We start from the raw sequence: 16276 nt of genomic DNA, 5'->3' as shown, positions 1-16276 counted from the left end.
TTTGTTTTTGTTTTGAGAGCATCTGCCACACACGGGCACTGGTATCCTGCTGCACCCATGTGAACACATGTATCAACACAAAAGTTATTTTTAAGACAATATTGTAGAGTGTTAGAAAGATGGCTCTGTGGTTAAGAATATGCACTGCTCTTCGAGAGGACCCGAGTGTGGGTCCTACAGAAAACACACTGGGAGCTCACAACTGCCTGTAACTCCAGGCCAGAGTATCTGACATCCTTTCCTGGCCTCTTTGGGCACCTGCATGTGCACATATACATAATCCCACACAGAGAGACACATATGCACATAATGTAAACAATAAAATAAAATATTTTAGCTATTTTTAATGACATGGTCTCTCTCAACAACTCAGCTGCTGTTGTAGCATACAAGCAGACATAGCCACACTAGTATAGAACACTTGGCATGATTTTCCAACTTTAAGGAGGGTAGAAGAGCTGGAGAAAAGGCTCAGCAGTTCACAATGCCTGCTGTCCTACAGGGGACCCAAGCTTGTTTTCAAGCACCCATACTGGGAGGCTCACAAGTGCCTACAGCTCCAGCCAGCCAATGCCCCTTTCTGACTTCTGTGGGCAGCCACACATATATGGCATATACTCAGACATATGTCATAAGTAAACAAAAATACATGTAAAAATTCTGAATTGGGAGATCAGTGGCTTAGCAGGTAAGGGTACATGACACGAAACCTGACAACCTAAGTTCAATGCCTGGACAAAGACCATCCCTTCATACTGGCCTCTCTAAGCTCCGTATTCACACCATGGCATGGTGTCTCCACAGGTGCATGAACACACATACACACAGGCACATTAAGTAAGTCGGTGTTCATTTTAAGGAGAGAACCAATACGATGGAGTATCAGGCGAAGGTGTTCACTGCACAAAACTGATGACTTCAGTTTGAGGCCCAGAATCCACAACTAAAGGAGAGAACTGACTACTGAAAGTTGTCCCCTAGCCTCTATACAAGAGTGACTCACTCACACAACATAATAACAACATAAAAGCAATGAAAATAAAAAATAATAATAATTAATTAAATATCATTAAGACAACAGGTTCTAAACTCTTGAAACGCACCATAAAACAGCAGTCATTTGGGGCTGGGGATTTAGCTCAGTGGTAGAGCGCTTGCCTAGCAAGCGTAAGGCCCTGGGTTCGGTCCCCAGCTCCGGAAAAAAAAAAAGCAGTCATTTTTATATTCTCAGCACCTCTTTTTTGGAAGATACTTTTCTTTCTAGAAGTATCTATTGATCCAGACTTAACTCACAGCAGGCTGCATGGCCTAGAGCCAGCACCTCATGCTTTAATTCACCTTATGCTGGGTGAGGAAGTCTTTGGCAAACAGCTGTGCTGGGCAGAAAAGTCCTAACTATAGCACTATCTTTGAGGGCTTTGGCTGGTCGTCCAGGTTACTGGGTATCAACCACTGTGGTAGGCATTTCAAGCATCCAAGGCATTTAACAACTAGCTTACAAAAATGTCTACAACGTTAGTGGCTTTCTTGGGCATACTAGTACTCTACTAACTGCAACAAGGATTGTGAAATGGGTGACTGCCTCCCCACTTTCCTCTGAGCAGGCCATGCTCTGCTCATGTGTGAAGCTATGAAATCCCTAAAGCCTACACACAGGAGGAGGTCAGCATTTGCCCCCCACAGACTGGAAGGAAAGAACTTTATGAGATGGTTCTGTTGCAACAATCAATTCTCCAAATTATCCTTGGCACTAATAAAAGAGCCACGAAGACAGCGCAGTATGAAACTTACTAATTTAATCTATCAGAGCCACACCCAAAAGACAGACGCTGTGTATACACTAGTACTCAGGCTATGTCTTCATTTCCTGGAAATGTCTTAAGCCTCCCTGTTCCTGGATGTCTTGCAATGAGACAAGAGCAATACTTTTAACTAAGATATTTTACCTGGATTGATCTAAACTGTCACACAGATCCAGACAGAGACATTATGAATAACTCGCTAACGAGGCCCCTCAACAAAGGCAACATTGTAAGAGAAGAGGAAAGGCTTTGAGTTAAAGGAGACTAAGGAGCCTGGGATATGGCTCACAGGTCAGATGCTTGCTGGGATGTGGCAATCCCTGGATGTGATCCCCGGCACCTCATGAACCTAGCAGTGTGGTTCAAGGTCATTAATCCTGGCTATACAGTGAGTCCAAGATCAGCCTCGACCACATGAGACCAGCCCAAAAAAAAAAAAAAAAAGAAGAAGAAGAAGAAGAAAGAAAGAAAGAAAAAGAAAGGGAGGGAAGAAAGGGAGGGAAGGAAGGATGGAAGGAAGGAAACAAAGAAACAAAGAAAGGACCAGAGAAAGATGAAGAAATGAAAACTGAATGCCATACTTGGTTCTTAACTGGGTCTCCAACAATAATGCATGTTATGAATAGCATGAATTGGTAAGATGGTCATTAGACACAGGGGTTGAAAATTAGGCCACAAGTCAGCAAACTTTCCAGTGAAGTCAAGAGATAAACATTTTGTTTTGCAAGACACACATGCCATAAGAGCTATGACAAGCCCAATCTGCTGGGACACACCTTTCCTCCCAGCCAGTTAGAAGCTGACACAGAATTACTTGAGCCCATAAGTTGAATAGCAGCTATGACTGGTAGGCTGCAGTCTGCCAACCCTAAGCCAGAGAACCTTATAATGAAGTTAAATTCCCTGAGTGCTAGCTCAGGTGATTATCTAAGAGAATTGCTTTAGTACAAGACACAAGCAAATGCACGAGGTATGAGGTATTATTACATCTGTTTGGAGCTGTGAAATGATTCTAAAGGGTTCACAGGAGAGGAGAAAGGAGGTAAAGAAAGGGAAATGGGAGGTGACCCCTGATAAATCTGCAGGCTCAACACACTCTGTGGGGTTTGGGTGTTTTTTTTGGGGGGGGGGGGCTTTTGTTTTTGGTTTTGATTCTTGGGTTTTTGTTGTAGTTGTTGTTGTTGTTTGGTTACATTTTTTTTTTTTTCATTGCTGAGAGAGGCTTGAAATTCTCCAATGTGGAAAAGTTTCCAACTACTTGAAACTGTAGTTTGTGGCCCCATAACTGATATTCATCGAAGGGAACCACATCTTAGTTAGCCATTCCTGCCCTCCCTACAGTGATCGATCTCCAGGTTACAGGTGACCAGCAGTGTGTTCTCAGTACCCCACCCTCAGCTCTGACAGCTCTTACGGCAGGGTGACCAGAAGGCCCTCCCAGCTGCTGACCTCTGGTCCAAGCATCCCTGCAGGGTCTGTGATGGTAGACATAACTTCACTGATCAGTTCCACAGGAATATCCCCCATCACTCGAGATCGCTTGGCCTCCTCTGGAGCATGAGAGTTGTTCATTTTCCTCTTTTCTCCTGTGATGTTCAAAATAAAAGGCAAAAGAAAAAAAAAAAAGGATGGTTTGAAATGGAAAATACATACTGATGAATCTAACTTATTTGGGAGGAGACATGGAGTGAGACAAGGTCTTGCCATGTATCCCTGGCTATTCCAGGAGGAGAAAGGGTGGTAGTGAAGGTTGAGAAGGGAGACTGCCCATTCCAGGTCTATCTTAAAGATTGCCTATTTTCTAAGATGACTTTCAACTTGGCATATGAGTTATTAAAGCATGTTTCTTAACCTTAATTTTGTTATTGACTTTTATGTCATGGGCATTGGTGTTTTGCCTGCGTGCATGTATGTATGAGGGTGTCAGATCCTCTGGAACTGGAGTTACAGGCAATTGGGAGCTGTCTGACATAGGTGCTAGGAACCAAACATGGGTCCTCTGTAAAAACATCTGAGGCTCTCACACACTGGGCATCTTCCCAGGCATAAGCATATGCTTTTTGTAGACTTAGAGCCTGGTTTCTCTTGTTTTTGGAGGACTGGGACCTCAAGGTCATCCTTGACTACACAGTGAGCTCAAAGCTGCAATACATTCCCATGACCATAGATATCAAAGATTGTTAAAGACTGTTTTAGTGGCCTCAAATGAGAAGTCTGCTGTTGCTGCTGTTGTTATTGTTTGCAGGGGGTTAGAAATCTGCAATGTCTTTGTGGCAGGAATTTGTGTTTTCCAGGGCTGGAGTAGAATAATCCCTAAGCATGCAGTAGCCTGAGCCTGGAGGACCTTTGTCTGCTTGATATAAGAATTATGAAGGTTTGATTTTCAGACCTTCAGTGCTGGTTGATCTGCTTATTTACCTCACCTACACATTACACAACAGGTGTTCATGTGCATTCTCGTATATTATAGTTAGGTATCTCTTTATACATCTGAACAATACTAGTAAAATGTTTTATTTTAATAAACGAAATGGTGCTGGGGAGACAGCTATGGTAAAAGTACTTGCCTTGCAAATGTGTGAGTCAAAATTCAGATGCTTAGAACCCACAAAAGCCAGGCGGTCATGAGGAGCTACTTGTCATTGCAGCCCTTGGAAGGAGGAGCCCAATGTCTCTTGCTAGCTACAGTACCCTTTCTCTGTGAGCTTTGGGTTCAACTGAAAGATCTGGTCTCAGGGAATAAAGTGGAAAGTGACCAAGGAAAATTCTTTTTGTTTTGTCTGTGTTTCATGTTTGTTTGTTTGTTGTTTGACTCAGGATTTCTCTATGTAGCCTTGACTGTCCTGGAGCACGCTCTGTAAACTAGGCCAGCTTTGTACTCAGAGATTTTCCTGCCTCTGACTCTCAAGTGCTGGATCTAAAGGCACCACCACCTCCACCACCACCACCACCACCACCTCCACCACCACCACCACCTCCACCACCTCCACCACCACCTCCACCACCTCCACCACCATCACCTCCACCTCCACCACCTCCACCTCCACCTCCACCTCCACCTCCTCCACCTCCACCATCACCACCATCACCTCCACCTCCACCACCACCTCCACCTCCACTTCCTCATCCACCTCCACCTCCTCCACCTCCACCATCACCACCATCACCTCCACCTCCTCCACCACCTCCACCACCACCTCCACCACCTCCACCACCACCTCCACCTCCACCACCACCTCCACCACCACCTCCACCTCCACCACCACCTCCACCTCCACCACCTCCACCACCACCACCTCCACCACCACCTCCACCTCCACCTCCTCCACCTCCACCACCTCCACCACCTCCACCTCCACCACCTCCACCTCCACCTCCACCTCCACCACCTCCACCACCACCACCTCCACCACCTCCACCTCCACCTCCACCTCCACCACCTCCACCTCCACCTCCACCACCTCCACCTCCACCTCCTCATCCACCTCCACCACCACCTCCACCACCTCCACCACCTGGAGAGAAAGATTCCTAACATCAAACTTGGAGCTCCACACACATGTGTACCACACACTCTCATGTGTATACCATATACACTCAATAGAAAATAATAAAAAAAAATAAATAAATTTTAAACGGAGAATTTTCTTTTCTCATTACAAAATGATGTCATCATTTGGGAGGGTGGGGTTTGGATTCCTTTGCCTTAAAAATGATACATCACAAGGTGGGCAAGGCTCTGGCTGGGAAAAATACGCAAAGGCACACAGAACATTCTCACATGCTCCTCCTGAAAAACGTGGAACATAGGGCCTTTGCCTCCGTAAGTACAGGGCTAGCGTAACCGTGTCTGGCCTTTGACTTCCTACAAAACTAAAGTCAATCCTGAAATCCTATCTCAGCCTCCCAAATGCTGGGATTACAGTTAGGATTGCCACACCCAGCTTGTCATGTTGTCATGACCTTTTCTCCTTTCGATAGTCATACTTGATTTTCCTGGCTTTTTTTTCTTTTACTATTATTATCTGTATTTATTTTTATATCTGGTATGTGTGTGTGTGCACACACGCATGTGTGTGTGTGTATGCACATGTGGGTGTCTGTGCCTATATCAATGTGTGTGTGAGTGTGTGTGTGTGTGTGTACATGTGGGTGTCTGTGCCTATATGAGTGTGTGTGTGTGTGTGTGTGTGTGTGTGTGTGTGTGTATTCTGTTGAGGCTAGAACACAGAGCTTTATATGTTTCAGGCAAGCTCTCCACCACTGAGCTACATCCCCAGTCCAATAACTGAATGAAATGAGTAGTAACTTGAAATCAGGCATGGTGCCACATGCCTTTAATCCTAACACTGCAAACATAGGCAGATCTCTGTGAGTTTGAGGCCGGCCTGGTCTGCATGGCTAGTTCTAGGACAGCAGTACTACATAGAAATACCTGGGCTGGGGGTTGTTTGTTCATTTAAAGAAGAAAACAGTAACTTTTCAATGTCTAAATGCAATTTGTTTATTTAGCACGCTACTCACAAACTTTAAAATGCAGAGCACCACAAAGCACATAGTCCATTAAAAGGGCTCAATATATGGCTTTTGTTCCAATTGTACCAACTCTACGGATGCTGGCTTTGAAGGTAAGTAAGAATTATCTTTAGATTTCTGACTTGCCATTCAACTTTGAAATCTTTTCCACAGGAGTTGCCAACAGCATTTCTTCATTTTTCCCCTACTGCGACTCCCAGTGCAACCACATGACTTTTGGATGCCAGAATGAGGCAGTCTCCACCTCAAGACACTGACTATTTCTTTTGTTTTCAGAAAGAAAACAGGTTTATTTAGTGCACTGCAAGGAATCCAGGCTGGGCAGCAACAAACAGTGCTGCTCATGCAACACTGCGTATCTCAGAATGACCTGTGGCGACGCTACTGTGCCAAGAATACAGTGTGCAGGACAACGTCCCCAGACAAGGAGATACACATGAGCAAAAGCTGCTTCCCCTTTAAGTGCTTTAGCCAAGCCATGGAGTTTTGAGTAAGCCCAGGCAAAACTGAGTGAGACTAGCAGGCCTCTGACAATTGCCAAAGGACATACCACAACGGGTGCCATAATAGCAAGTTTTTATAGTTACAGTTCCACACTGCTGGCTTGTTTGTTACACAGCAATACGCCCCAAAGTCTAATGCAAAGGGACATCCACCCACTAATGTTGTGGGGAAACACAACTGACAGTGGGTTTAAATGTAGCTGAGGGCCTCTGCCACAGACTGAGCTATGACTGACTCCCAGTGTGAGCTGCCGTGCTCTCTTACTCCCTTGGTAGCTTACCTGGGTTTGCTTCAAGCCCAGAAGAGCTTCTGCATCCAGGACTTGTTCTCCCTCCATTGATCTGCTCATGGGAAGTGGAATTTGAACTGAATAATGCTGTCCCAGTAACAGGAGGACTGATCACTGTTCCAAGAGAAAAAAAGAAAATGTTAGGTGACTCCCTTCTTTGGCAACAAGACTCAAGTACGTGTGAGACCATCCTATGACTGCCTAACAGCATAAAAGTCTGGCTAAGATAAAACTGCAGAGCACTAAGACGCTACACAGTCACGGATTGTAACTCACTAAACAGAGTAATGGTGTAGCCAAGCTCATACTGATAAAACAGTAAGCAAACAAGGCGGTAAAGATCTTTCCACGAAGACATATGCCACGAAGTAAATGAGGATGGATGTTTGCTCTTCTAAAAATCAAATCAATCATTCAATAAATAAACAAGTCACCATTTGGTAGCCATCGTGATGAAACTAGGTAACGGAAGACTGCATGTGGAGGCTGAACTTCATGAGCAGAATCGCTGATGGTGGGGTATGGACAAAGCCTAAAAGTTGTTCCTGTGATGAATTTTCCCTGAAGTGAAGAAAGTCAGAGGACTCAACATTAACAGGTAAGTAGGCCCCATACTAATTGTAGTAGACTAGCATTAGCCACAGCGTCTAGAGCTGTTTAACATTCCAGAGACTATTAATACGCTGTTTTACTAAGAAAAGAGGCAAAGAATGATCAGCAGCCTATCCACTAGGTAACACTGCATGCAGATGCAACAACTGGCTTTAACAGGAGCACCATTCTCATGAAAGAGAATGTCCTTTGTTCTGAGAGGAGCTGATAAGTGGGAATATTTGTAATTGTGAATTGATTTCTGAGAAAATACAAAATATAGTAGGTATAGTACTTTAAATGAGAAATGTTCTCCGTGGGCTCTTTTCTAGTTGGTCCAAGGCTGGAAGCATTGTCTGGAGAGGTTATTTAACACTGAGGTGCAGCTTTGCTGAAGAAAGGACATCACTGACGGCAGGCTTTGAAGGTTTACAACCTCACCCCACTCACTCCCTTCCTGCCTTCTCTGCTCCCCACGAAAATGAGATGTGATTAGACACTTTCCTTTATTGTTAAGTGTGTCGTTTCCTAAGACTGGAATGCTTTGTGTTAAGCTTAGAACTGCTCTGGTCATCTGAGTCTTGTTTCCAAATAAATTGTGTTGGTGCTTTCCGCAATAGGATGTTACGTTTGCTGGGCATGGCACTGGTTTGTCGCTGAAGAGGTGAGAGGTGGTAAATAGTGAGCATTCTCGGGAACACTGCAACATGGGTAGCCACAGAGGTCATTCGCTGACATTTCTCTGTCAGTAGTGGCTCAATCTGCAGATGTTCCCAGCAGCCAAGTCAGGGGATTGAATAAGCAAGTCAGGTGACAATGAGCCACCAACCCCTGATGCTTCTAACTGTAGGCAACTGAATCACAGGAAAAATGAAGCCCGGCACCTGCAGTTCCAGCCACCTGACAGAAAGTTGCTTCGTTCAGCCCAAGACTTTAAGGCCAGTCTGGGCAACAGAGAGATTCTGCCCTCTGCACCTCTAAAAGAAGGCTCAGAATATGGTAAAAAGGAAAGCTGGCATAGAGGCTCCTAGCGTCAGGGCTCTGAATCTCCAAGTGTACAGAAGCAATGTGAACAGAAGAAGCTCTGGGGATCCAGAAGACACTGGAATAGCTGACAGAACTTCAGAGTTATTATGACAGCCCTTTATCACTATGGCATAGGTGTGCAGACATGGCAATTTAGGAGATTTCACTCTACTTTCCCAGCAGAGAACGCATTGTAACCACAGCAGAGTGGGAGACGACAGCTCACTTCTGACGGGCTTCGTGTAACGCCAGAACGGATGGTCTAACTTAAGGGTACAATCTTAGCCACAGATGCCTTATCCATCCTGTGCCACGGCAGTAACCTCGCCAGAAGCTAAGCAAAAAGGGAGGGGTTTAATCAGGCAAAAGGAGTTTTCAAGCAGAGAAAGAGATTTTCCAGAGATCTTTCATCAAAGAACTAAGCAACAATGTCTCCCCAAACAGTGCATGTGCGTCAAAACTCCTAGTACATTCTAAAGATGGACGTGGCACTGCTTTTGAGATTATAGCAGAGATAACAGCAAAAACAGCCCGGCTCCACTGAGAAGTACTTTACATTCTGAAAGCAGGATCGCCGACTTGTACCCACCATCCCATCATCTTTCATACAATAGGCATCACAGCTGGAGAAGCCAGACTGAGGCTTGATTCCTGCACAACGGTTACTGTGGTCTGAATATATAAAATGTCCCCCATAGGCTCATAGAGTTAAACACTCGGTTCCTGCTGCTCGTGCTGTTTTGGGTGGTTGTTGGGTTTTGGGTGGTTCTTGCTGGAGGCAGGACACTCACTGAGGATGGCTTTGAGGTTCTGTGCCCTAAGCCCTGTTTTCTTTCTCTCAATTTCCTGTCTAAGGATGAAATGGGATAGACAGCTTCCTGTACCTGCCGCCATGCCTTCCTCTGCCAGCTGTCATGATTTCCCAGTCATGATAGACTATCCCTCTAGAAATACAAGGCAAAACACACACCCCCAAAACCCTTGATCACCTAGATTGCTTTTTATCAGAGTATTTTATTATAGCAACAAAAAAGAAAATAAATACTAACAGAAGCATCTTCAAAAGGTCAATGTCTCTAGACAGAGCTGAGGTGCCTGAAATTTGATCCTCCATTAATTGGACTATGTTTAATGTGGCTTGCACTGCTCATCAACACAGACAGCTGCAGAATTTGAGTTCGTGCTTACTTGCTCTTCATTAACACCAGCCTTACAGGCTCTAGTCATCTACTTCCTTCCGAGAAACGCAAATAAATGCGAAACTACAACTAACACCCTGGCTTGAGCTTCCTGGTTGCTTTCGGATTTCTATAAAAGGAATGTACCTGTTTGGATTCCTAGTGGGCTGGTTCTGGAAGAAGCTGAGAGAAAATCCTGATCCCAGATAGGCGAGTTTTGACTATACACTTCTTCTTCCAACATGGACAGAAACCTAGGCACGGAAAAAAATAACAAGACTGAGCTTTTAAAAATTATAAATATTCCTCAAGGCTCAGAGACCATCTTGGAAGCGGGAACAAAAAGCCTATAAGAGTCAGATGTCAGCAAGGACTGCAATACAGTGTCCTCTGGACGTGAAGAACTATTGCCCTCAGTAACTCACAGCATCTGTGGATGCCTGTACAAGACCTGTGCAAGATCAAGCAGGTCAACAATCCAGGTTGGAGTGGGGGAGGCTCAAAACCCCCACTTCAACCTCTGGGCAGAGAAGAGCCATTTTTAAGAGTCTGGATCCTGGTAGGTCAACCATGCTCTGGTGGATATCCCCACAATGAGAAGCTTAGGGGCAGTACAATTTGGACTTGATGGCTCATGTAAAAATAAAAGAGGACACAAAGGGTAGATCTGGGGCTGGATCTGGGAGGAGTTAAAGATGAAAATGATAAAAAAAAATACATGAAATTGTCAAAGACTTAACAATATTTTTAATTAAAAATAGGGTCAGGAAAAAGTGGTTGAGTAGTCAATAACATTGGCAGAATTTCCACAGGAACTAGATTCAATTCCACATGGTGGTTCACAAGCCCAGACTTCTACGGACACCAAGCATGCACAGGGTACACAGATACACACTTAGACAAAACACCCACGCAGATAAAACAAAAACTTTTTAAATAAATAAAAAATAAACCATTAATTTAATTAATTATCAGAGCATCAGTCACCTATAGCAACCATCAACAAGCAACAGGGTTCCTACTTCAACTACAAAATACATTAGCATTATGATGCAATTGATGGATTCAGATGGACACCCTTTGTATTCAAATACAGATTGTGTTTCTACAAACATCTCCTTTTACCCCAGCATAGCTTGGTAGGACACTGGCTACAGAGTATTAATCAGATCATGTATCCTTGGTGAGGCGCACAGCAGATTCCAGCTGCCTATGTAGAGGTCACTGTCGTCATCACCACCAATGTCGTTACGTACTGATAAGGCACCTGCCCCATGCCTGCCCTGCTCCTGGAGCTTCTGAAACTTCACTCTGAATCACCTCACCACCTCTGTGATTACGAATCTCCTTATTACACAACTCTTACTACTTGACAGTGTAGTAAGGGATTGATGCCCTTAGTTGAGCCTCATAAAGCCACCGTGGAACAGAATCCACTGCACCATGGAAACACATAAAGTGCAGAGAAATTGAATAAGCATTCCATGTTCCCATGACTACTGAACGGCAGGGTCTGAATTGAGACCAGTGGTGAGTTACTGTGCTCACTTCACAACACACTAAATCAACTGCGTCCCAACAGCAATAAACACCCCAATGTCACCACAGATCACTTTTTCCCCACTTCAATTCAGAAAGAAGAAATACAAATATAGAAAAGGAGGGAAAGAGAGAAAAGAAGGTGGGTGAGAAATTAACCAATGAGGGTAGAAAAAGGGAAAAACAAAAACGAGGAAGGAATCTTGTAACAATTCATAGAGTAGGGGAAAGGCACAAGTTAAAACCAGTACAAGCAACCAGACCTACTGGAATCCCAGTTAATTAGGAGGCTGAGGCAGAAAGATCACCATTTCAAGACCAGCCTGGAAAATTCAGCAAGGGATTCTTGAAAGAAAGAAAGAAAGAAAGAAAGAAAGAAAGAAAGAAAGAAAGAAAGAAAGAAAGAAAGAAAGAAAGAAAGAAAGAAAGAAAGAAAGAAAGAAAGAAGAAAGAAAAAGAAAAAACCATACACAAGCCTTTAATCCCAGCACTTGGGAGGCAGATTTCTGTGAGTTTGAAACCAGCCTGGTCTAACAAGTGAGTTCCAGGACAGCCAGGGCTGTTATATAGAGAGACCCTGTCTAGAAAACAACAACAACAAGATCAAAAAATGCCCTAAATTCAATCCTAATATCAGTACCACAAAAAATAATAATAATATCTGGGTACAAGCCTTTGATCACAAGCTCTCAGGAGGCAGAGGCAGGTGAATTTCTGTGAGTTTCAAGGCAGCCTAGTCTTCATTGCAAGCTTCAGACCAGCAAGATATCACGGCTGCATGTTGAGACTGTCTCAAGAAATAAATAAGGGGTTGGGGATTTAGCTCAGTGGTAGAGCGCTTGCCTAGCAAGCGCAAGGCCCTGAGTTCGGTCCCCAGCTCCAAAAAAAAGAAAAAAGAAAAAAAATAAATAAATAAATAATATGGGGGAAAGGGAAAGTGGGAAGAGTGGAGGGAGGGAAAACTGTGGTCAGGATGTAATGTATGAAAGAAGAATAAATTTTTAAAAAAACCAAGTAAATAAAGGAATAATAAAGAAATAAATAATAAATCAGGGAAAGAAAGAGCAGCATAGAACAATAAGAATGGTGTGAAATTCAGGAGAGAAGCAGAGAGCCCTCACGGTGTTTCAGAGAAACAAATCCTAGCTCTCAGTCTGATACAGATAGCCAGAGCCTCGAAGAGCACTTCAGACTTTCACATGTACGGTTCCACGTCAAAACGGTAGGCACACACCCCCAACAGCCTCGAATGTTGACATATTCTATGAAAGAGGATTCCAAAGGAGAGGTGGGTGGTAGTCTTAACCTGCCATTAGTAACAGAGAAGAAAGAAAGCAGCCTTGATTTCTCAGCTCAATGCACAAGCACGCCAGAGCTGGGAACTGAGGGAGCTACACACTATAATTACCAAATATCTACAAAGAGCAAAACAATTTTGCTATGGAAAAAAAAAAGCTGTCACTATATGAAGTGATTAAAATGTATCCATTAGCTCTACAGCTGCTGTGGGGCTCAGGGTCACTCTTTATCACTTGACAGAAACCGATTACTATAGTCTAAAGGCAAAATGCTCCTTAGTGGCAAATTAGAAACATTAGGTGTGAAATGGCCTTAATAGGAAGGAAAGGAGCTTTAAATGACTAAAAGGTGGCCTCTGGGATGTGGCATCATCAGAGTCACACCCCTTCTGTCTAGGCAGGCACGCAACCTGCACATCCATCTGGAACCTATCCACTGCGTGGCGGGAGTCTCGCTCCCTGGTACCCAGGCCTCCGCCTCATTCATGTGCAGGTTTCCTTAGAAACACTTTATACTGCGAATGCTGGATGTTCGACTCAAGCCTCTCAATAACATCCACAGGATTCTCTAAATCAGCCTCTGGATTTAGATTAAACAGTCAAGGAGAGTTCAGTAATCTCAATAAGAAAACAATCACTATTGGCATGCTCGCATGCGTGTGTGTGTGTGTGTGTGTGTGTGTGTGTGTGTGTGTGTGTGTGTGTGTGTGTGCGTGCGCGCGCGCTCGCGTGTGTGTTTGCCACTTTACTTTTATTTTTTGAATTGGCTTACAAAGTAACAGGTTTCCATATAAGGTTTTGATATATATTTTAATTTAGTTGATCCCTACCCTGCAACTCTGGACCTAACCTCTTTTTAAAAATTAAAACTATGTTTAGAGTCAGACTTGGTGATCCACATTTGTAATCCCAGCACTAGAAAAGCTGAGATAAAGAAAAACTGTGAACTCAAAGGTAGTCTAGACTACAGAGTGAAAACAAGAGCTCTTAACTTCTTTCATGAGATGCAAATTGGGTAATTTAATAATAGAAATTCAGTTTTTCTGTGGCTGCAGAGATGGCTCAATACTTACGGGCATATATTGCTCGTGCAGAGTGGCACCAAGTTCAATTCCCATCACCCACATCAATACTCACAACTGCCTTTATAGCTCCAGCTATGCCTCCAGCTCCAGGCACCCAGCACCTCTGGCCTTCTGATATTCATACAGTACTTACTGATACTCATACAGTACTTACTGATACTCAAACAGTACTTACTGATACTCATACAGTACTTACTGATACTCAAACAGTACTTACTGATACTCATACAGTACTTACTGATACTCAAACAGTACTTACTGATACTCAAAACAGTACTTACTGATACTCATACAGTACTTACTGATACTCATACAGTACTTACTGATACTCATACAGTACTTACTGATACTCAAAATAGTACTTACTGATACTCATACAGTACTTACTGATACTCAAAATAGTACTTACTGATACTCATACAGTACTTACTGATACTCATACAGTACTTACTGATACTCATACAGTACTTACTGATACTCAAACAGTACTTACTGATACTCAAAACAGTACTTACTGATACTCATACAGTACTTACTGATACTCAAACAGTACTTACTGATACTCAAACAATACTTACTGATACTCAAACAGTACTTACTGATACTCATACAGTACTTACTGATACTCAAACAGTACTTACTGATACTCAAACAGTACCTACATGCCCCTCCCACTATGTTCCAAATCAACACGTTTCAGTGGGACAGGGAAGAAAAGCCATGACACTCCCAGTTTTTAAACCTTTACTCTTCTCTACTATACACCAACCTAGGCATTATTTTAAGAAAAAAATTCTTGGCTCAGAGGTTAAGAGCACTGTCTCTGCTCTTCCAGAGGTCATGAGTTCAATTCCCAGCAACCACATGGTGGCTCACAACCATCTGTAATGGGATCTGGTGCCCTCTTCTGCCCTGCATATGGAACCCTCTATATATAATAAATAAATCTTTAAAAAAAAAATTCTCGCCACCCCCCAATCCTAATCATCTCATTCATGTGCTGCTATCTTTGTTCAACAAGCCATGGGCTGTACCTTCGCTTGCCCAGTGATGTGTTTATAAAAAGATGAAGGAGGGGAGGGGTTTGTTCTACGAGGTGTAGTCAGGTATGGGGGGAAGGAGGTGCCTCAGTGGGACCATGCTAAGGCAGCCCTACAGTATAGTATAGAATAGAGTTCATTCAGGTTATGGGGAGGGGAGTCAAGAGGGTAGTAGAGGCAGAAAAAGGTAGAGAGGGACAAAGTAGAGAAGTAGAAAGCACGTGGAGAGAGAGAGGGAGAAAGGAAATAGGGAACAGAGCAGGAGCAAGAAGGCAAGAGCAAGAGCTAGAGAGCAAGAGAGAGAGGAGGGGGTAAACAGCCCCTCTTAGAGTGGGTCAGGCACACCTGGCTGTTGCCAGGTAACGGTGGGGTGGAGCTTAGACAAAATGCTAACACCCAGCAGCCATCCTCTTAGCTTAAGCTCATACACAGTTGCAGCCTAGTGATGTACCTCAGTGGCAGGATGCGTGCCTAGCATGTGAGGATGTAGATTTGGCCCTACTGGAAGGGGAAAGTGAAAGCATCGTGGTCCCGAAGTCCAGGATATAGCCCTCCAACTTCCTGTTGCGCTAACATAATTCTTGTATGCAGCAAAGCAAGACCCGAGAGTCACAGAATGCATGTATTCTACACTTAACAGTTCAGGGGTACAAAGCTGAACTGAAGGGAGCCTCCACCCCAGTTCTGGCAGGCTGCCAGTAAGAGCCGGAGTGAAGAGACAGGCACCTCGCCAGGGCTCAGGGAAGACTGGATACGGTTCTTCTGCACCCCACGAATGGACAGACACTGCACCTACATACTCTTCCCTCATCCTAGTACCTGAAATACACAGAGCAAAATCATGGCTGGGCCTCCACAGGTCGGGTTGGGCTTTCCCTTATTGATAAGCTACTGGTAGGATGAGACTCTTCGGGTGAAGAGACATTGTCTTTGGTTGTGTACTCACTGGTTAAGCCATAGAACGCAGTCGAGAGTTTCAATTCCATGGCCACACTGACATCCCTGGTAGGGTACAGAGGGACACAACAAGAATATGGAAAAGAGATTAGTGTGGAAGGGATGTGCCCTTAAAGCGCACAGAGGTGAGGGCCATCAGAATCCATTACATACATGGATTGCCAAAGAGCAGATCTGATTACCTTAAAAAGGACTGGCCAGAAGGAGAAGGGTACACCTCTAACCCCAGCACTCAGGAGGCAGAAGCAGGGAGATCCCTATGAGTCTGAGGCCAGCCTGTTCTACATAGTGAGTTCAAAGACAACCAGGGTCTCAAAAAGCACAAATAAAGACAAACAAACCAAAAGACTGGTTTGCTATCGGAAATGCAGAGAAATCCTGGGAACTTAAGGTCCTTCCTCCTCTCAGGAGGCTTTCTTTGATGTCAGGGT

At 44.0% G+C, this 16276-nt stretch overlaps 1 protein-coding gene across 4 annotated transcripts in view; it reads right to left on the bottom strand.

The window, feature by feature from the left end:
• The window catches only part of Kat2b (lysine acetyltransferase 2B), a 111026-nt gene that overhangs the window by 20849 nt on the left and 73901 nt on the right, over nt 1-16276 (bottom strand). For 3 of the 4 annotated variants that reach the window (XR_015628505.1, XR_015628504.1, NM_001024252.2), the window contains 3 exon segments: nt 10074-10180; nt 7123-7245; nt 3252-3388 (listed from right to left, as the gene is read on the bottom strand). Coding sequence is in view for 2 of the 4 variants with exons in the window: in NM_001024252.2 (NP_001019423.2) it covers nt 3252-3388; nt 7123-7245; nt 10074-10180 (367 nt within the window). In the remaining 2 variants the exon portion in view is untranslated. 4 annotated transcript variants of the gene reach the window in all.

This window comes from Rattus norvegicus, chromosome 9, assembly GCF_021556685.1.
Source record: "Rattus norvegicus strain SHRSP/BbbUtx chromosome 9, alternate assembly SHRSP_T2T, whole genome shotgun sequence".
Lineage (NCBI taxonomy): Eukaryota > Metazoa > Chordata > Mammalia > Rodentia > Muridae > Rattus > Rattus norvegicus.
This window is presented reverse-complemented; position numbering and strand designations above follow the sequence as displayed.